At 52.2% G+C, this 22012-nt stretch overlaps 1 protein-coding gene across 12 annotated transcripts; it reads left to right on the top strand.

The window, feature by feature from the left end:
- The first annotated feature begins 879 nt into the window (after nt 1–879).
- ST6GALNAC6 (ST6 N-acetylgalactosaminide alpha-2,6-sialyltransferase 6) lies at nt 880–18257 on the top strand. Of its 12 annotated transcripts, none has more exons than XM_043916772.1 (8): nt 4866–5025; nt 6185–6239; nt 7154–7216; nt 7908–7995; nt 9969–10148; nt 12844–13250; nt 15872–15979; nt 16775–18257. In XM_043916772.1, exons 4-8 carry the CDS (start codon nt 7981–7983, stop codon nt 16962–16964), a joined length of 900 nt encoding a protein of 299 aa, XP_043772707.1. In that variant the 5' UTR covers nt 4866–5025; nt 6185–6239; nt 7154–7216; nt 7908–7980; the 3' UTR covers nt 16965–18257. The 12 variants fall into 12 exon arrangements, with proteins under 12 accessions (XP_043772705.1, XP_043772702.1, XP_043772701.1 ...); XM_043916771.1 differs by lacking the exon at nt 7154–7216 and adding an exon at nt 7783–7829; XM_043916770.1 differs by lacking the exons at nt 4866–5025; nt 6185–6239; nt 7154–7216 and adding exons at nt 880–898; nt 1309–1426.
- The last annotated feature ends 3755 nt before the right edge of the window (nt 18258–22012 follow it).

A 22012-nucleotide genomic window follows, 5' to 3' on the forward strand; every position in this document is an offset into this window, starting at 1 on the left:
TTCGGTCACCGGTTAAGTGGAAAAGCAGACCCACCATCGGACAAGGGATGGACGGTGTGCAGCCACCGTCCATGGGGCGGGGTTAGAGTTAACCCAGTTCACAAATGACACGAAGCCACTGGGTTGAGCCAGGATGCAATCCCAGGTCTGAGAGCTGCAGCTGAGTGTCTGGGCCCCCTGTATCAGGTGGTTGGAAAGAGGGTTTCACTCCCCCTCCCTTCTTCCTAACTTCCTCCCTTTTCCCCATTTCTGGAGACTAGGAGACTAATGGTGGGCCAGGACCCCAAGGTCTCAGCTGGGATGGAGTCCTTGGGTTCTAGCTTGCAGCTCTGGGACTCAGCCAGTTCATTGACGGGTGACCTGTGCAGTTTCCTCAGGCACCAGGCTTAGCTTAATGTTCTGCAGTTTCCACTTGACACTTTTTTTTTTTTTAATTAACAAGGGGCTACACCTTTTCATTTGGCACTGGACCTATCAATCACGTGTAGTCGTTTGTGCTAGGGAGTCCAAGTGACCCGGAACGTTCCCCTACTATGCCCAACCTTGTCAGGAAAGTCTGGAGACCTGGCACTTGGCCCACAGGCCTTTTGTGCCCTGCCTCCGCTTACCCAGTGCCCGGTGGCCCCAGAAGTCTCTGCAGGTGTGGGAGGAGAGCCCTGAGCTGGGGAGGCAGGGAGCCACGCTGTGGGAGGCAGCAGGCTGGCGGCCAAGCCACAACTGCTGGCCTGGCGGTGGTGAGTGTTTCTAAGCTGGTGTTGGGCAGAGAGAAGGGGCAATGTGACCTCGTGGCTGGTGGCAGGGCGGGGGCGGGGGGTGGTTGGTGGGGGAACTTCCAGGCTCAGAGAGAGGACTCTGGAGTCAGACCTGGCTTCATTCTGCTTCCTGCTGCAGGGCCCTGGTAAGTTAGCGCCTCGTGGCCTCAGTTTCCTCACCTGTAAAAGGCACAGGGAGTAGTCATACAACTCACGGGAGAGAGATGGCATCCAGGAAGTGGGGCGCCATCGTTTTCAGCGGGGGCTCATTTGCTCACCCAACCCTGCCTGCGCTGGTGGTGAGGGATGGGCAGGAAGTCCTCCCACCACCATCAGCCATGTCTGCTCATGGCATCACCCTCGGTCTCCCAGGCCCAGGGTCTGCTGGGTTTGATTGGATTACAACTGCAGCCTATCCCAGGAGGTTGCCTCCCACTCCCGTTCCATTTGCAGGCCCAACCCTTGGTGTCCAGTGTACAGAGTCACCTCTGTCTTGGCCCTGCCCTTGGGTGGGTTGGAGGTTTATTGCTTTGTTGACCCAAATGTCTTTCTGGAGTGGTAACCTGGCAGCCGCGATCCACCAGCCACTCCAGATGTCTGGAGATTGGATCTGGGCCTGCTGACGTTCTCCGGACCCCCTTCTCTGCCACTGCGGTTCCTGCAGCTTCCCGGAGGTGAGTCGGGGGGAGTGGGAGCCTGAGGAATATAGTGGGGGTCACGTGAGGGCAGCCCTCTGGGCCCCTGTTTTTGGTCACACCCAGGCTCTTTTGTCTCCTCTTTGGGCCTGCTGGGGACCCACTGCTTCCTCCTAGAAACCAAGGGAAGCTGGGTGAGTCTCATAGCCTGGAGATATCTCACGTAGCCTCTTCTCAGAAAGAACTTGGGGCCAGGCAGGAACGCACACTCACACATTTAGCCCAGGTGAGGAAAGGAACCTGGGCTCTTCTAGGTACTGGTGGGTGCCCAAGTCCAGTGTCACCTGGACCAGTCTGATGGCTCCAGCCTCTGTCTGCAAATGACCAGGGACTTCTTAGTTCCAGACCCACTACTCAGAGGCCTGTGAAGGCTTTTTCCAGTATCCCATGGTGGGGGAAAAAACCCTAACAGTGCAAAGATTACTATGGGGTGTGAAGGGCCTGAGGGACCACCACCCTGGGGCAGGAAGGGCTGAAGCAGAGGCCACTGCCCTCAGACCGTGGTGGGGGCAGGGGGACGACTCCAGAGGGCACCGGCTGCCCGGCTGTGGGCAGGGTCGGGGAGCAGCACCAGGACTGGCCGCAGCTTCTCAGACGTGAAGGTCCTGGCATGTGTGCGGGGCAGGCTTAGGGCTTTGGTGGCAGAAATGCTTACTCAGTCGTGTCCAACTCTTTGCAACCCATGGACTGCAGTCTGCCAATCTCCTCTGTCCGTGGGATTTCCCAGGCGAGAATACTGCAGTGGGTTGCTATTTCCTTCGCCAAGGGATCTTCCTGACCCAGGGATCAAATCTGCGTCTCCTGCATTACAGGTGAATTCTTTACCGCTGAGCCACCTAGGAAACACTTGTCGGCAGAAAGGTTGTGACTATTTAGTGTACAGGCCTGGGGCAATCCAAGCTGAAACACCTGTGTACTCTCTGAGCCTCACTTTCTCCCTCTGAGAAGCGGGAGTAACAGCAGTCTCCACGTTATAGACTGTGCTAAGGATTCAGCGAGGTATGTTCGCATAGTGCTTGTTATTAGTAGCGCAGGAGAAACCCCTGACCCACAGGAAACTGTGTAGGCTTCTGTGTCCTTGTTATTATTATTGAAGTGGTTGTTACTCTTCTTGGGGGCTCTGGAAAGGGAAGCTAGCCCTAGAGCAGAGCCTCCTGGAGTAAGCCTGGTCCCAGGGACACGGCAGGCCTGACGGGGGAGCTCCAGCCCCGGATTTGGTCCTGGAGTTGGGCTGCAGCACCCTTTTATTTCCAGAGTCCAGGTCATTGGCCGGGGCTGGGAGAAGGACTGGGGACCGGATGCCTCCACCCCTGGCCTCTAACCTGCCTGTGACCTCAAGCAGGAGATTCCGCTTCTGTGAGCTCCCGGCAGTAATTTCATCAGGTGCCCTGCTCTCTGCTCCGTGGTTTCCTGTCCTGTGGCCGGCAGGGCAGGGCAGGCGCCGAGGAGGGCTGGGGTGAGGATGGGGCCCAGGCTCAGGAAGTGGATGGAGCGGGACACCAGAGGGGCAGGAAGCCTTGCCTGCGCCCACGGCCATTTGTACTGCCCCCAGTGCCTGGAGGGCAGGGTCTCTACAGCCTGGGGGCTGGACCTTGGGGGCCCACTGACTTGTTTTAATTAAAAACAAAGTGGTATTAATGTCCTAAATTAGTCCAACACAGACCACTTGGAAGTTTATAAAGCAAAAGGTGAAAATAGCACCCAATCCACTCTCCCCACATCCACTCTCCAGGGGAAACTACTGTCTGTAGTCCCTTCATGGATTCTTCCCGAAGCAGTTTGTGTGCACTTACAGATCCATGTGCATAGACAGTTGGATTAAAAAAATGAATCATGCTGTATATGCAGTTCATTTTTTATATTAAAAATAAAATTTAAAATATAAAAAACATTATGTGACCATTATCTTAAAAAATTTGGAAAATACAGCGAAGTCAAAAGAAGACAGCAGCCCATAATCTTATCATTCCAGAAATAACCACTATTGACCCTTCAATCACTGTGATAGACAAAAACATCTCTTTATTTTCATTTATATTCTTTTTTTTTTTTCACCTTTTAAAAGACACCCGAATGACGGCATGAGTTATACTTGTGAATAATAAAACAATATAATGAACTTCTTGAATTCATATCCCACTTAAAGACCAGACCTTTGATACTATAACTGGCACACCCCTGCCTTTTTTCCCTTCTCCCACACCCATCTCCCAACACACAAAACTGCTGTGTTCTTGATTTTTACTTTTAAAACTTTAATCACTCTGATAGGCAAAGCTATCTCCTGTCCTATGAGAGGCGGCCTACTGCCTGCTGTGCACTTAAACAGTATATTGTGTAGTTCCATTTGTCTTCCAGAACTTGGCTTTTTCACTCCTCCTGTCTGTAAGATCCATCCATGTCATTTCCCCCTGCTATATAGTATTTCACCATGTGAATGTATCATAATGTAAAAAGATTCCATTCTCCTTGATAGCTATATGAATTATTTCCAGTTTGGTTTCAAGCATTGCTGCTCTGAACTTCATAACCTGCATTTGCAAGACCTTCTCCAGGGTATATATCTAGGTGGTGGTGGTTTAGTCGCTAAGTCGTGTCTGACTCTTGCGACCCCATGGACTGTAGCCCGTCAGGCTCCTCTGTCCATGGGATTCTCCAGGCAAGAAGACTGGAGTGAGTTGCCATTTCCTTCTCCAATATATCTAGGAGCAGGATGCAAAATTTTCCAACTTCGTTTTCCAAAGTATTATAGAGATGCATTTTTAACACTTGCTTTCTTCACTTATGACATATCCGGGTGAACATCCTGGACATCTCTTCCTGTCGGTGTATATTGATCTGAATCACTCATTTAGCAGGGCTGTGACTGTTCATTTAACCAGGCGTCCAGCCTCCTTATTTTTCACTATCACAGAAAATGATGTAATGAATACCATGATAATTATAAGAAGTAATGTAACGTTTTTTAATCCTTACAACACCGCGGGAGGTTGCTCGCCCCATTTTTTGAAAGCAGGGGAAGCGTCAAGTCGTGTGCCAAGGCCGCACAGCTAGCAGCTGGCAGAGCTGAACTTGCACAGTGGACCCCTGCGTTCACCCAGGGTGATTACTGGGTGCAGGGCTCTGGAGGCTCGAGGAAGGGATGCCCAGGGAGAAACTTGATTCCAAGGGCAGGGTGCTCTGTGACTCAGTTTCCCCATCCCGGCCGTGGGGACAGTAAAGTGAAGTGGGTGTGGGTGTGACCCACAGAAGAGGTTCTTCGGAAAGCTGTTACTGCCCTTGTCACTACAGGCTGCCTAGAGGCTTGAGCAAGGCGCCTGGGTGCTCCGTGCGGGGGTCGCCTGCCCCTCACCCATCACCGTCTGCACCGCCCCGGGGCGGAGCCACCCGTGGCCCCTCGAGGCTCCGCCCGCCTCCCAGGCCTGGGCCGGAGATAGGGGAGCGGCGGCGCTAGGACCCGGCGGGCCGGGGCTGCGGCGGGGCCTGGGCGGCCACAGCATCGCGGACCCCGGCTCTCGGCTCCCGGCGCCATGTGAGGGGGCTCGGGGGCCGCGGGGAGCCAGCGCTCCCCGGGGGAGGTGAGCAGGCCCCGCGCGGGGGCGGGCTGCGGGAGGGGGCGCCGCCTGCACCCCTGGTGGGGGTGGGGGTGGGGTTGGAAGCCGCCGGTGATGGAGATTGATGCGGGGGGCCACCGGGGGCACTCCTAGACCCACACACTCTTGGCAATCGCGCCTGAAGATCCCGGTCCTCGCGACCAAGGGCTGTCGCGGGGTTCGCGCGGCCTCCCGCCGCTGACACCCCATTCGAGCTCGGGGACCCTGCCGCCGTCCTGCCTCCCTTCTTCCCTGCTGAGGCTAGAGCTCCTTACCCGCCAGAGTGCTGGAGTTCGTGGGGTGGGGGATCAGCGCAAGCGGAATGTAGAGAACTCGTCGCCCCCTCCCAGGTGCACCCACGGTTTCGGCGTCCCCCATTTGGAATTAGGAGCCCCCTCCCCCTTCTCCCGGGAATCTCCTCCCACGCGACTCGTGGGGGCGTCCCGACCGCGTAGGAGGGCTCCCCGAGCTGGGCAAAGCGAAACCCCCAAACAGAGGACAGGGTGTGGCCCCCAGCCTTAGCCCACAGTTTCAGCCTTCTGACCGGGCCTCCTTAGGACTGAGTCCACGCTCCTGGCTCAGGGCTGTGGGCTGCCGCCTCCCTGGCCTGAGGAAGTGGCCCCTCAGCAGGCCTGCTATCCCTGATGAATCAGGTGCTGGGCATGCACCCGGTGGCCTCTAGTCAGTACCAGCCCTGGGGGATCCTTGAGAGAAATCCTGTCAGGCTCATCCCCAGGTTGCTGCCTGGAAACAAGCCTGGAAATAAGACTTCCCAGCAAATTCTGAACAGCTCTGCAAGGCACTTTGCCTCTGTGAATCTCAGTCTCCTCATCTGCGAAATAGGGATGAGAGCCCCTACTGTGTAAAATTGCCAGGAAGATTCAGTGAGTGGGTGGTGCTTAGCAAGGACTCAGCATTTATTGATATTAGAGGGAAGTTGCTGGGCCAGGCATCAGAGGCAGCGTGGGGGAGAATTGTTTGGCTAGCTCCTGAAGAGGCAGGCCTTAAACAATGAATAACCAGAAAACTAACAGCTGCTGGCCCCGACCAAGCACTTTCAAATCCCTGTGCGTCCCTTGCCACATCTGCTTGACTCCTTCTAACAATCTTGTGAGTTACCTACTCTTATCATTCCATTTCACAGATGAGGAAACTGAGGCTCAGAGAGGTCACATGGCTTGCCCGAGGCCCCTCAGCCAGTAAGTGGAGGAACCCGGATTTGCAGTTGAGCCTGAGATGCTGTACTGACCATGGCCTTCTCAGAGCAGGACTGTGACGGGGGCTGACCAGGGGGACAGTGGTCCTGGCTGAGGGCACTGCTCAGGCAAAGGTGGGAAAGTAGGGGGGCGGGTCTGGGAACTGGAGTGTTCTAGGGTGTCTGGAGCTTGGGGGATCCGAAAGAAAGCGTAGTGAGAGGGGTGGCTCAGCTCGGAGAAGCAGCTGGAATGCTAGAGACCTCAGGGCAGATGGGGGCTACCCAGGGATCCTGGATAACTTTTGCATTAGTGGGCTGTGAGTTTAACAACAAGCTGCTGTTCCCTTCCGTTGAACCTCTGTCTCCTGATCTGTGGATCCGGCGGGACTGGACCCGGTGAGAGTCCCCATCAGAGTCCCGACTGGAGGCTTTGAAGGCCGGCTGCGGCGAAACCTGAAACACGGCTTGGGAGGAGGGGGCGCCTGCAGAGAGAGGGCGGGGTTGGGTGGTGGGCGGAGTTAGGACCCAACCAATCAGGAGCTGTGTGGGGACACCTCCTTTGGCCTGGGACTTTTTGGCTATTCCTGGTAGCCGTGTAGGAGTAAACAGCTGCTAGGTCAGGGGGCGGAGATAGTGGCGGGAGCTGGGAGGCCCCTGGAGGGAAGCTTCTACTGAGCTAGGGAGGTGCTGGGCCCGTTTCTTTCTTTGCGCACTCACTTTCCCTTAGTGCCTTCTGGCCTCTAACCTGCTGGAGGTGGCTGGACACAGGTACTGACTCCCTTTTGAGAGGTGGGGAAATTGAAAGCTGCAGAGAAGCTGCGTCCTGCGAAGATGGGGGCGGGGGGGGGGGGGCGCGTCTGTTGGAGAGTGAGGAGCAGGATGTGTATGGTTCCCTGAGACCCTCTCCCCCCTCACCAGGGTGGAGCTGTGATTATGGCCATTGGATAGATGAGTCTGAACCCTTAACCGTCAAGATCTTAGGTAATAATGAACAAAGTCAAAACCGAGGGAAAACAAGAATGGAATCACTCAAAAAAAAAAAAAAAAGAATGGAATCACTCAGTGGACCCCCTGCACACATCTCCAGGGCCCTGGAGGCACAGCAGAGAATGGGAGTGAGGCCCTGGGCCAGCTGTGCCATCAGAGCTCTCAGCTGGAAAGTGGCATTCAGGGGACATTCCTGGCCCACCCCAGGTGGGAGGATGAGTGGGCATGAACAGGGTTGTGCAGAGTGTTCCAGTTGGAGGGGCCAGTTTATGCAAGACCTGAAAGGGTGTGAGTGTTGAGGAGTTTGGGGACCTACAAGGAATGTTGCTTTATTCCCAGGCTTCGGGACCATAAGGCAAGGTTTAGAGTAGAGGTGTGAATGGGGCTCCTGCTAGGTGAGGAGCAGCCCACCCCCCACCCCCAGCAGGGAAGCCAGCCTTTGGCCTGCAAGCTGCCTTTGGCACAGAGTGGGAGAGAGAGCACGGCAGGGAGAGAGGCAGGGCTCTGGCACCACCTGGCTGTATGACCTCTGACCAGTTCCTGCCCTGTCTCGACCTCAGTGTCTTCATCTGGAAAATGAGTACAGCCCTGAGCCTTGGAGTCATGGGTGGGTAGGAGAGCTGGCGGGAGTGGGGAGGGTGTTGCTCAAGACCAACTGGACCATAATCCTTTCTGTGGCTTGCAGGTGTGACCCCACACCTCCACCTGGGCCACCTGCAGGACACTGGCCCCTGCCCCTCAGCAGACGCCGGAGAGAGATGAAGAGCAACAAAGTAAGTTACTTTTTGTTTCTTGTCCCCATCTCTTTATTTCTTGTCTCCATCTCAGCTTCTTAATTTCCCTTCGTGAAATGGTCGCCTTCGGACCTGCCTCACACCCAGTCTCTCTTCCCTGCTGAAAAGCTCCTGATGCGTGGGAGACCCTGGTGCAAGCCTTGCTGTAGCCACTGACCTGTGTGGTCTGGGCAAGTTCCTGCCTCTCTCTGGGCCCAGGTCCACTTCTGTCCTCCTAGGCCTGACTGGTCCATCTGTGGTCAAGCATTAGCTGAGAAGGTGACTGCGGAGTTCTGGGCAGGGGGTGGGGTAGGGGAGTGAAGGTGAATGGGAGGCTGGGAGAGGGGGCAGCAGTCAGAGTCAAAAATGACATAATGTTATGAGCATCACTCCAAGGGTGCCAGGGTTCCCCATCATCCATTCATTTATGCTTTCCTGAGCACCTACTATGTACCTGGCCCCGTATACCCCTTTCCTAGGATCCACTGAGCTGTGGCTTTGGCAGAGCCTGGGGGTTGGGATTGGGGTGATGTGGGTGTGTCTGGGTCCAAATCTGGAAAGAGAAACCACACAGTAATTTGAACAGAGCAAATTTAATGTAAAGAATTGTTAACTGTAATTGGGCATTGGAGTAACAAAGGATTCAAACTCTACAGAATACAGGAATAGCAGGCGTAAGGAGCAGTCACTGGGAATTTTCTAATGGTCCAGTGGTTAGGAATTGGTACTTTTACAGCTGGGGACAGGGTTTGATCCCTGATCAGGGAACAAGGGAGCCTGCAAGCCTTGTGATGTGGCCAAAAAAAGGAAAAGAAAAAAAGCAGCTGCCCCCACAGTCAGAGCTGAGACTCAGGCCTTACTGGCCTGGAGGGGATAAGAGCTATGGCCCAGTGGATGGCAGAGAGCTCACGGTGATGCTGTGCCATGGAAGTTGTCATAAATCCACCTGCTAGGCTACAGGGAAGGCTGTTCACAGGAGGTAACTCCCAGGAGGCACTTCAAGCATCATGCAGAACTGTTCCGGGAAGGTGAAGCTTAATTTTTGTGGGTGTTGCTGGTGGTTGAGTGTGCCACATGAGCTCAGCTCTGGAGAAGCTGTGGTCACAGTAGGAGTCAGGGGCACTCTGCTTCAAAACTGCCGGAGGGTGGATGCTGGAGGAAGCTGTTGACCCCTGGGAGAAGCCATGTGCCCTGGAGGAGCAACTGCCCAGAACCAGGCTCAAAGCCCCCAGAACTGGGCAGCAAACTTGCTTCCTTCTGAAATCTATCTCTGGTGCCCTCTACTAACAAAGTTTGCTAGCGACGAAAAGCCTGTAAGGGGTCTAGATCCATTTTCACAGAAAAAGCAAAAAAGAGTAAACTTGGAACTGAGAAGCAGTATGTCAATAACCGCCTAGGGGGCTCAGCGCGAGGAGTCAGGACTCCAGGGCCTCTAGCCTTGCAGACCCTGGGCCAATAAATCCCAGTGGATGCTTCAGAGATCACTTACCTGCCTTCTGCCGCAAGTTGGTGTACCGACTACCATGCATCCTGATTCCTGACCACAACCTTTCCCTTCAGGTTTAAATGAATGATGAACATTTATGGAGACTGACTGTTTGGGGAAGACCTGGACCCTCTCGTCTGAAAGTCCCATCTGTCTCCAAGCATCCTTCCCGCTGTAGCTGGAGGGATCCTTGCGACCCCCACATCCAATCTGATCCAGCCAACCTTCTGGGCTCCACACTGGGAGCTGAGATATGGTGGGGATCAAGGCTGACTCAGTCCCAGCCCTCAGAACTCATGGTTTCATTGAGAGGGATCTGAATGCAGTGGGATTGGTGCCTGTGATAGGCAGTGCTGAGGGAGTTGGAGGAGGCCTTCCTGGGGGAGGTGGTGCCTGAACTGATGGACTAAACAGGAATTAGCAGGCGTGGTCGGTGGTGAGGACCGTGCCGGACGGCTGGGCCCTCACTGGCCTCTCCCCTCTCCAGGAGCAGCGGTCAGCAGTGTTCGTGATCCTCTTTGCCCTCATCACCATCCTCATCCTCTACAGCTCCAACAGTGCCAATGAGGTCTTTCATTATGGCTCCCTGCAGGGCCGGACGCGCCGGCCTGTCAACCTCAGGAAGTGGAGCCTCACTGACGGATACATCCCCATTCTTGGCAACAAGGTAGGGCGGCCGCTCTTGGGAACTCCCTGGGAGCTGCCCGGAGACTGCCCTTCCCCTCTGCCCACCATCACTGCTCCTACCTTCTTCCCCTCCTCCTCTTCTTCTCTCTACTTCCTCCATCCCTCCTAAAGAAAAGGGTGGACCCCAGGAGTCCAGTGCCTTCAGCCCCTTGTTTGTGATGTGACCTCGGACAAGCAGCCTGTCCTCTGGACCTCAGTTTTCTCCAAGGTTCCACCCTCAGTGCTAATAGCCTATAATCTCCTGAATCAGAATCCCTTTGGAAAGGTCTGTCTGGTTTTCAGATCTCAGTCTCCTCAGAGGAGTCTACATAGGATTTGGGAGCAGGACTCTAGGGTACTTGGCAACACAAAAGCAATAATAAGAATGGCTGCCAATGGTCAGTTGCTTGTTGTGTGCTGGCCACTGTGATCAGCAGTAATCCTCATACCAGCTCTGTGAGTTTAGCATTATCTCCCTTGACGAGACGGGAAAATTGAGGCTCAGAGAGGCAAAGTTACTTGCCCAAGGTCACACAGCAAGGGTGAGGAGGAGCCTGGGTATTGCCCCAACATCTGATGAGGACACAGCTGTGTGGAGAGGCCCAGAGTCTTTCCTGGGGCTTCTGTTTGTCTTGGATGACTATGAAACTCAGGTTGTATTTCCGGAGTTCACCTTGTAGTCCTCTGAGCCCCAGTGTTTTCCTTGGGGTCAGGGAGAAAATTGTTGGCCTCAAGCATGGATGCCACCTTCCAGAAGGAGGTCCCCCAGCCCCTGCCTGCCTTTCTCTTTTTCCTCACTAACCCTCCTAAATCTCTAGAGGTCTTTGCATATAGAGCCTGGGACCATGAGCTCATCCTCACTGGAAAAAGGCCCATTAGCATGTGTTTAGAGACAGAGGCTTCCCTGGTAGCTCGGCTGGTAAGAATCCACCTGCAATGCAAGAGACGCCAGTTCCATCCTTGGATCGGGAAGATCCCCTGGAGAAGGGATAGGTTATGCACTCCAGTATTCTTGGGCTTTCCTGGTGGCTCAGACAGTAAAGATCCACCTGCAATGTGGGACACCTGGGTTTGATCCCTGGGTTGGGAAGATTCCCTAGAGGAGGGCATGGCAACTCACTCCAGTATTCTTGCCTGGAGAATCCCCATGGACAGAGGAGCCTGGTGGGCTACAGTTCATGGGATTGAAAAGAGGCAGACACGACTGAGTGACTAAGCACAAGAGACTGATTAAGGGCTTCTCCAATTGCTCAGTGGTAAGAATCTGCCTGCAATGCAGGAGACGTGGGTTCAAGCCTTGGGGTGGGAAGATCCACTGAAGGAGGAAATGGCAACCCACTTCGGTATTCTTGCCTGGGAAATTCCATAGTGAGAGGAGTCTAGCAGGCTGCAGTCCATAGGGTCACAAAGAGTTGAACACAACTGAAGTGACTGAGCACGCACACAGAGACAGATTAAGGGCTTTCCCATTGGCTTAGTGGAAAATAATCTGTCTGCAGTGCAGGAGACTGGGGTTCAAACCTTGGGTCAGGAAGATTCCCCTGGGGGAGGGCATGGCAACCTACTCTAGTATTCTTGCCTGGAGAATTCTGCGAGCAGAGGAGCCTAGCGGCTGCAGTCCACAGAATAACAAAGAGTTAGACACAACTGAGCGACTGAACACGAACATGCGACACGAGAGACAGATTAACACCTAACTGAGACTTTCTCTACCCTAAGGATCCTTGAAAGAGAAATTAAAATGGTAGAATCCCTGGGAGAAAGTGGAACTGCTTGAGGGTGGGTGATGTGGAAGGGAATGAGACAGAGCTTGGCCAGCAGCTGTTTCTAGCCTGATAGGGGAGGCCAGGATGGTAGAGCTCAGGAAAGCTGGCAAAGCCATCAGTTGAGGTATTAAACATGAGACATGTTGCTGGATCTTGGAGTAAGGCCTCAGGGAAGGCTGCCTGGAGAAGGTGACACCTGAACTTAGCCTTGAAGGGTGCACAGGAGATCCATGGGCAGAAAAGAGGCTTCAGATGGCTTGTGGTTCTAATCTGTTCATTGCACAAATGGGAAAACAGAGGCTCAAAGCAGCTTCCACACCATTTCCTACTGACAAGCTGATGGCCTGTTTGTGGGTGATGTGGAAATGTCATGGATACATTGGGGAGGATGTCTTCTTTGAAGAGCTGGCCTGGGGGTGAAGCTGGGGCTCTGTGGCCATGTAGACCTAGGTTCAGATCCTGACCCTGCATTCCTCTGCTCTGTGACCTTGGGGACATCCCAGCATGGCTGTCCTGCATGGTTTCTTCTCATCCTTCAGGTGTTAGCTCAGAGAGGCCCCCTCAGATGACTTTTCTAGCATAGCCCTCACTCCTGCCAATCTTGATCCTCTGCCCCTATTTTATTTCCTTCCCAGCACGTATAACTTACCACCTGGCATTATTTTATCATTTACTTGTTCACCATCTGTCTCCCCAACCGTGAATTTCTTAAAAGGCAGGAGTGGGGTCTCTTGTTTATTGCTCTGTCTCTTGTAGTTGGCCATTAGCAAGCTTGCTATAAATATCTGTTGAACGTTGAATGAATACGGCTCAATTTCCCTGTCTTTAAAATGGGCATCATAATTCCTGCCTCCTGGAGGCCTGGGTGTATGGAGCACAGTGTCTGGCACCGAGTGGTCATAACAGTGTTGGCTTTCCTTAACCCCCCAGACGCTGCCCTCCAGGTGTGGCCAGTGTGTGATTGTCACCAGCTCCAGCCACCTGCTGGGCACCAAGCTGGGTCCTGAGATCGAGCGGGCCGAGTGCACAATCCGCATGAACGACGCACCCACTACGGGCTATTCGGCTGATGTGGGCAACAAGACCACCTTCCGCGTGGTGGCCCATTCCAGCGTATTCCATGTGCTGCGGAAGCCTCAGGAGTTTGTCAACCGGACCCCTGAAACTGTGTTCATCTTCTGGGGCCCCCCAAACAAGATGCAGAAGCCCCAGGGCAGCCTGGTGCGCATCATCCAGCGGGCAGGCCTGCTGTTCCCCAACATGGAGGCCTACGCCATCTCCCTCAGCCGCATGCGCCAGTTTGACGACCTCTTCCGGAGTGAGACAGGCAGGGACAGGTACCAACCTCCTGCCCGCTCCCTCCGGCCAGCCCTGTGCTCCCTCTCAGCGTGCTCTGCCTGGAGGGCCTATTGCTCCCAGCATGCACTGCTCTGAGGGTGTGGTCACTTCTTGCCACCTTTTCTTGGTCAGGTTTCCTAGGGGAGTTCGCTTCATGTCCAGCTCTTAGTTTGTGTCATTTCCAACATGCTCTGCCTGGCTTCATCTCCCTGGGAGGGCCTGCAGTGCTCCCAGAGGACAAGGGCTCCCAGCATGCTTTGCTCTAAGGTTGTATCGTTACTCCTAGCACCTTTCTAGGACAGCCCTCACGTAGCATGCCTCATGGAAAGTGTTGACCATTCCCAGCATGTCTCTTCTAAGGATACATCACCCTTGGTATGTGCTGCTCTGACTGATCTCTCTAGAAAAGCTAGGCCAAAAAAAAAAAAAGCTAGGCCAGTGCTGTCTAATAGAAACATCATGTGAAAAAAATAAAGAAAGAAAGAAAGAAAAGAAATATCATGCGAGCCACATAGGTAATTTAAATTTTTAGAGTAGCCACATTTAAAAAGTAAAAAGAAACAGGTGAAATTCAATTCACTTTTATTCAACTTGATATGTCCAACATATAGGTCCTATACATATTTTGTTTGATTTATACCTAAATATTTAAAATTTTTAGAACTATTGTACATAGTATTAGAATTTTGATGGGTTTCCCATTATTCATTGCTAGCTTATAGAAATATGACTGATTTTTTTGTGTTGACCTTATATCCAGTAATCTTCCTAAACTTACTTATTGGTTCAAGGAGACTTTTGTAGATTCTTTGGATTTTCTGTGCAAATGATCATGATGTAGCAACATGCATAGAAGGACAGTTTTATTTTTTGTTTCCAATCTGTATGCCTCTTATTTCTTTTTCGTGCATAATTGCACTGGCTAGTGCTTTCAATAATACACCAAATTGTTTTAGAAGTGGTGAGAGTGGACATCCTTGCCTTGGTCTCAGTCTTAGGGGCAAAGTGCTCAGTCTTTCATCATTGAATATGGTGTTGGTTGTAGGTTTTTGAAGCTATGGGTTGAGGAAGTTATCAGGTTGAGGAAGTTTCCTTCTCTTACTGGTTTGCTGAGACTTTTTTGTTTGTTTTGGTTCTTGGTGATTTTTTTTTTTTTTAAGCCATGCTATGCAGCGTGTGAGATCTTAGTTCCCCAACCAGGGATGAAATCTGTGCCCCTTGTTTTGAGAGAATGGAGTCTTAACCACTAGACCTCCAGGGAAGTCCTGCTAAAAGCATTTTTCTTAGTCATTACTGGGTATTGGATTTATCAAATGTTTTTATGCATCAATTGATATCACATGGTTTTTCTTAAGGCTATTAAAATGATGGATTATATTGATTGATTTTTATATATTGAATCAGTCTTGCATTTCTGAAATAAACTCTGCTTGGTTGTGGATGTCATTCTTTTTATATATTGCTGGATATGATTTGCAATATTTTGTTGAGATTTTTGTATCTGTGTTCATGAGAGATATTGGTCTGTAGTTTATTTTGTACTGTCTTTGCCTCATTTTGGTATCAGAGTAATGCTGGCCTCAGAAAGTGAATTGGGAAATGTTTTCCTTCTATTTTCTGGAAGAGATTATATAGAATTGGTTTTATTTCTTCTTTAAATGTTTGGTAGAATTTGCCAGTGAAACTCTTGGCCTGGAGAGTTCCTTTTCAGAAGATTTTTAATTTCTTTAAGAGTTATAGGATATTCAGGTTTTCTATTTCATCTTGAGTTTTGGCAGTTTGTGGTTTCAAGGAATTGGCCCATTTCATCTAAATTATCAAATTCATGTACATTGTTTTTTACAGTTTTCGTATTATTCTTTTAATGTCTACAAGGCCTATGATGAATCCTCCTTTTTTATTCTTGATATTGGTTAATTTGTGTCTTTTCTTTCTGTCAATCTTGTAGAAGTTTATTTTTTCTTAAACTTTTCATAGAACCCCCCCCCTCAATCAAATATACCCTAAATATTTTCAGTTCAACAAGTAAGCGGTGTCAAAAATTATCAGTGACATTTTCTACATTCTTTTTTGCATGCTAAGGAATAAAGTGTGTATTTTACACTGACAGCACATCTTAACCTCATGTCAAGTGCTCACATGTGCCCGCGTGTGGCTGGTGGCTGTTCTGGTGGGCAGTACAGCCTGAGGTTCTTGGTTGCTCATCCCATGCCTGGCTCTGAACTTGTCACTTGTCACTCCTGGCAGGACCTCCGCTGGTTAGTCTCTCCTTTGGAGTTGGTGCCCAGCATGTGCGCAGGTGTTTCCGCCTACCATGCTCTGTGGTCAGGGTCGCTCCCAGCCTGCCCGAGGGTGACCAGGCTCCCCAGGAGTTAATTCCCAGCATGTCGTGTACCTGTTCTTCCCCTCAAAGGAGCCCTCCCTCCACGCCTCATCTCTGTTCAGACTTGTCCGCGCTCCCGCAGCAGGGCTGGACCCGGGGTGACTGACACGGAAGGAGAGCCCCAGGAGGGGGCAGAGTGGGAGGAGTCCTGGGAAACTCTGGGTGGGTGGGCCCTTTTCCCTGCCTGCCCCACCACCACCTGCACACCCCCTCATCGTGACACCTCTCTGCCCCCAGGGAAAAGTCCCACTCGTGGTTGAGCACAGGCTGGTTCACCATGGTGATTGCAGTGGAGTTGTGTGACCACGTGCACGTCTATGGCATGGTGCCCCCCAACTACTGCAGGTGAGCACTCCCAGGGCGATGTCCAGCTGTTGGCCTCAGGGTGGAGCGGGGGTCCTGAAGACCTTGGCTGGGATGCCTTTGAGGGCCTCTATTTTACAGTATTCAAACTGCTCTGCAGAGATCTAGGCTCTTCAGAGCTACCTCAGGGGCTTCCATCCCAAGCTCAGCCGGAGTCCAGAGTTTATATATTAATAACTATTTTTATTATAACTATATGAAAAGCCCAGTAGGTGACAGCTGTTTTTATACTAAGTGCTGACTGTGTACCAAACATAGCTTTTTATTATCTCATTTACTCCTTATAGTGACCATAAGGGATAAGAGGAGGATATTTTGTGAATGGCCTCAGTTCCCAGGAGCAGTAAGGGGTGGGGGCCAGGCTTCAGAGCCCCATGGTCCTTACCACTATCCCACATTGCCACCCTCTGGGGAAAAGGAAAAATTTCCACTGCATTAAAAAAAAATTAAAATTTGAGGACCTCCCTGGTGGCTTAGTAGTAAAGATTCAGCCTTGCAATGCAGGGCACATGGGGTTCACTCCCTGGTCTGGGAAGAGTCCACATAAGCTCTTTTGCCATAACTAAGACCTGATGCAGCCAAATAGATTTTAAAAAAAAGTTTGAGAGTCACACACCTAGTCTACACTATATCCATTTCATAGATGGGGAAATTGAGGCCCGGGGGCGGGGGGCGGGAATTTCCCCCACTTAGGCTCTTCAGAAGGTCAGGGGCTGGGAAGGGCAGGATCCGGCCAGTGCCCACCTTGCCCTTACGGCCCCCTCTGCTCTGCCCCAGCCTGCGGCCCCACCTGCAGCGTATGCCCTACCACTACTATGAGCCCAAGGGGCCAGACGAGTGTGTCACCTACATACAGAACGAGAACAGCCGCAAGGGCAACCACCACCGCTTCATCACGGAGAAGAGGGTCTTCTCGTCCTGGGCCCAGTTGTACGGAATCACCTTCTCCCACCCCTCCTGGACCTAGGCCACCCCACCTGTGGGGCTCTCACGAGGGACACAGGAGAAGTGGGTCTCTGCCCAGCTGCTTGACCCAGGGCCATCTCCTGGCCAATCAAGGCTGGTCAGAGTGTCTTCTGGCTGGTCAGGCCTTGAAGAGGGTGCATCCTCCAGCCATCCAGGGCCTGGAGGAATCTCTTGGCCAATCAAGGATTTGGGCTTCTATGTGGTTAATCGGGTGTTGAGGGTATTTTTTGTCCAGTCAGGGTCTGAGCATAGTCAATCAGGGTATTTCTGAGTAATCTGAGGCTAAGGTCATGTCCTTTCCCATGAGGCCTTGGTTCAGAACCCCAGGATGGACCCCAAATCACTTCCTATTGATGGGGATGGTGGGGTCCTGTTCCAGGAAGCCGCCTCCTCACTTTCCAGAGCTAGAGAGAGGTTGGGTGGGGGTAGGGGCCCAGGCTGGGGCATTTGTGGGGTTGGGGGGCTCTCCAGGGTGGCAGACTGGTATCTGGGTCTTGCCTCTGCCCTGAGTGGCCTTGAACAAACCCCTTGCCCCATCTCTGGGCCACCTTCTGCCTGTGTCAGGTTCTAATTGTAGAGTCTGAGAACCCTCCCACCTCCCCCCACTGACCACCTTGGGTCTGTCCTCCTTTAATACTGGACACCTCCAGCCACCGCCCCTTGCTGGGGGGCTCAGCTTCCTGAGGGTCTGGGGTTCCCTTCCTCACCTCCTCCTGGAAACTTGAGGGTATTTTTGTGCAACTTCCTCAGGCTTTAGGGAACTCTGAAAAGAAGGGGCAAACCTTCAGTTCTTTTCTTAGCCCCTCTGCCCAGCTGCCATTAGCCTGGCTCTTAAAGAGCCAGGCCCCTGTTTCTGCCATCCAGCCATGAGGTTTTCCATCTGTTGTAGGAGACTTTGGGGCTGAGAGGAGGGGGGATCCCAGCCCACCTGAGGTTCCCCGAAGCCCCGTTGTTTGCAGCTGCTGGAGTAGTCCAAGGACCTTCCCCTACCTGGGCCAGGGAAGGCTCTAGAGGCCTGGGAGCTGTCGCCTAAGTTCTGTCACCTCCCTCTACATCAGGCACTTTATTGCTGGGCCTCAGTGGGCTGGATTTACCCCCCAGCTCTTCTGGAGTCTTGAAGGGAAGAGACTGGAGGGCTTCCTGGAGGAGGCCGTGGAATGGGCAGGGTCAGGTGGGGAAGGAGGCCAGCAGTGAGTCATTGCACTTTGGGGCAAGGGTTGGGGGCCAGCGACTACCCTAGACTTGATTTTGTAATGATTTGTACAGAAATAAACGCACCTAAGCTCCAGCCCCATTTCCTGCGTCTGAGTTCTAGCTGTCTCTCTGGCCCAGTACTTGGGGCCCACACCTTCCAGCCTAGGAGCCCGCACTCCAGCAGAATGGCCGGCTTCTTTGTGAATCATGCATTTTACAGCCTGGGTGGAGACCTGGTGGCCCTGGGGGCTGGGGGTGCAAGGGCTTCCGGAGCCAAACTCATCTGGCTCTGCCAGTCTGACCTCCCTCTGCCAGTGTTACCTTAAGCAAGTCACTCCCCCTCTCAGAACCCCAGCTCCCTCTGGGCTGAAACCAGACACTGCTCTCAAGGAGGTCAGGATCAAGGGAGGGGAGGGGCCCGAGGCAGGTTCTGGGCAGTGAGGGCTGCATGGGGCGCTGCAGCTGTGGAGGTGACGCTCTTCCTGAGGACGCTTCCTGCAGAGGTTTGGAGGGGAAGAGCGTCCCACAGGAAGAGAATGGGGTGGGAGAGGATGACATTTCTGTCCCAGAAGCATGGGGGATGGGATGGAAGAGGTTGATGGGGAGAGGCAGGCAGTGGGGTCAGCGTTTGGCTGTAAGCAGGGTGGGAAGGGTGGGGGGCGGTGCCCAGGGAGGGAGCCGGAGTATCCTGCAGGCCTGAACTGGAGGGAGTCAGGCAGGGCTGCGGCCCTGGCCAGGTGTGTGAGCTGTGGATCCCTCCAACCTCTCAGCGAAAGGGCTTGTTTACTCCAGGTTGGCAGGAGGTAGGGGGTCCGTGACTCTGGGAGATTACAACCTGTTTAGTCAGATAAGATGCCCTTGGGAGCGGAGGCCTAACAAAGGGTGACTGTGAGACAAGGGGACGGAAACAAGTTCTCCTGGGCACCGCGCCAGGGGGATGGGGCCCACGGAGCTGGCCGGCTGCGAGAATGGCCCCGCCTTTGGCTCGGCTCACAGGTGTATTCACTCAGTACGTGCTGTGTGCTGTGTTAGGCGCAACTGATGAGGGAGGGGATGTCAGGAGGGAAGAAGGGCCCGAATGGAAGCCTGGCGGGGGAACCAGTTCAGAATCAGCAAGCAGGACTTTGATGGAAGGTGTTGAGAGCAAGAGGCCTGGGGTCTAGTCCTCAACTGCCCCCCGTGCTCCTACTTCCTTAGAACAGACCCAACCGAGACGGGGCCACCCTTAGCCAAACTTAGCTTCCTGAAGCCACCTCATCATGGCCAGCTTTGCTCTGAAACCTTCACTGGCTTCCCACCGTGGTCAGGACCAAGTCCGCCTCCTAGTTGGGGGTTCAGGGCCCTCCCGTGAACCCTTTTACCCGGGTACCCCTGTGAGGTACCCGTACCCCTCACCCGTCCTTGGGGGAGGGGGCATCTCCCACCCGCTGCCAACCTCACATGTGTTGCCTGAAGCAGCCGCTCTAGCTGTTTCCTGCGGATGCTCTGCTGTCCGGCCAGGCCCGCCCGGGGCAGCTCCGTTCCCCAGCCCCGTGTGCTGGACGCGTGGATCCAGCTGTGCACCTCAAAGACTGGCCGCCTCAGATGTATCCCCTGATGCCGGCTCATTGGAGTCCTTCTTAGCTAGAGTATTTTCAAAAGCATTTTTTTAAATTGGTTTCTTTCTGTATGGTTATATTTTAGGTATTTTTTTATGTTTTAAAATAACTTGAACTATACAAACATGATGGGCTTCCCTGGTGTCTCAGATGGTAAAGAATCTGCCTGCAATGCAGGAGGCCCAGGTTTGATCTCTGGACCGGGAAGATACTATGGAGAAGGAAATGGCAACCCACTTCAGTATTCTTGCCTGGAGAAACCCACGGACACAGGAGCCTGGCAGACTATAGTCCATGATGTTGCAGAGTTGGACACAACTGAGCGACTAACATAAAATACAAACACTGTAAGATAGAAAGCTAGGGGGTCACCCAGTTCTATTCTCTGGTGACAGTCTAATCTTCCAGGTTTTTCTTCCATGTACCTTTTTCATTTCCCTCCCTCCCTTCCTTCCTTTTTCTCCTTCCCTAGTTCTCCCCTGCTTCCCTCCCTTTCTCCTGTCTTCTTTCTCTCTCTCTCTTTTTTTTCTTTCTTTAGATTGTAGCTGGGGAAAAAAAAAAAATCCTGGAACTTTAATAACACAGTACTGGTGGAAAACCCATAGATCATATGCAAAAGAAATAACAAAAACAGGTGTCTAATATATATTTTTGTTCAGTCTGTAAGATGTCAAAAATTTTTTTATTGTGGTAAAAAAAAAACACATAAGATTTACCACTTACCCTTTTTTAAGTGCACGGTTTAGTAGTATTAACTATATTTACATTGCTTTTTTTTCCATTGTGAAACAGACCCCAGAACTTTTTCATCTTGCATATCTGAAACTCTAAACCTGTTAAACAACTGCTCAGAATTTCCCCTTCCCCTCCGCCCCTGGTAACCATCACTCTTACTTTCTCTTTCTACAAATTTGACTGCTTGAGATCCTTTGTATAAATAGAATCATACAATATTTATCTTTTTGTGACTGGCTTATTTCACTTAGCCTAATGTCTTCAAGGTACATCTATAGATGCTTGTTGTATTTAAGAAATGCGTGGCGAAGCCTTTAAGGCAGAAGTGAAAGTCCCGCCTTCACTCAGGGGATCCTGTGCCCACGCGTGCTCTCTCTGTTTTGCTTTAGCTCATCAACTTTAAGATACCATTGATTTGATTATGAGACAAAGCTATTTCAGGGACTTCCCTGGTGGTTATGTGTCTGAGACTCCGTGCTCCCAATGCAGGGGGCCCAGGTTCGATCCCTGATCAGGGGACTAGATCCCACCTGCTACAACTAAGAGTTTGCATGCCACAGCTAAAGAGCAAAGATCCCATGGGCCGAAAATAAGATCCAGCAAAGTCAAATAAATAAATATTAAAGAAAAAAGTTGAAAAAAAAGATACCATTGATTCAATTATTAGACAAAACTATTTCAATGGCTTCCCTGGTGGTCCATGGCTAAGACTCCACACTTCCAATGCAGGGCATCCAGGGTCGATTCCTGGTCAGGGAACTAGATCTCTCTTGCCACAACTCAGAGTTCACATGCAGCAGCTAGAGACCCTGTGTGCAGCGGCAAAGATCGAAGACCCCACGTGCCACCACTAAGACCCGGCACAGCCTAACAAATAGATATTAAACAAGCAAAACCAACCTCAGAGATGTTAGAATGGAGAAAAAAATTCTAGGGCTAGATTTTACGCCACACACACACATGTTTAGAATTGTTTTCACTCAGGTGAGATAAGATCAATGCAGTTGGGCCCTTAGCCTCTTCCTCTCGCCCCACTAGCTACATAGCCCTCCAGCTTCCCTTCTTTCGCTAACTCTAGGGCGGTTGCCAGCTCTCCACCCTGACTGTCCGTACCACTGCCGCTCCCCTCAGTCGGTCTGCACCGGCACTAGTGCACGTTCTGTGCCCGCTTGTGGGATTCCTAAGAGCAGAGAGTCACACTGATGATGGGCATCATCAGTTTGCTTTCCCCAAAGGTTGCGCCCATGCACACAACCACCTACAGCTTTCGAGAGGGCCTTTCAAACAATTTCTAGGGCAGACTCTCTGACCCACGACTCACCCCTCCCACAGACGGGGAAGCTAAAATCCCAACGAGTAAGAACCTTGTCTGATGTCACAGGTGGCAGTGTTGGAGTTAGACCCAAGAAGCCTCCTGGTGTCCAGGCTGCTGTTGTTGCTAAAAAGAAGCCACCCATCTGGGGTGGCCTCACTCTCCTGAGAGTCTTACCCTCTCACTTAAACACCTTTCATGGCTCCCTAG

Source organism: Cervus elaphus, chromosome 11, assembly GCF_910594005.1.
Source record: "Cervus elaphus chromosome 11, mCerEla1.1, whole genome shotgun sequence".
In the NCBI taxonomy this organism is placed as follows: Eukaryota; Metazoa; Chordata; class Mammalia; order Artiodactyla; family Cervidae; genus Cervus; species Cervus elaphus.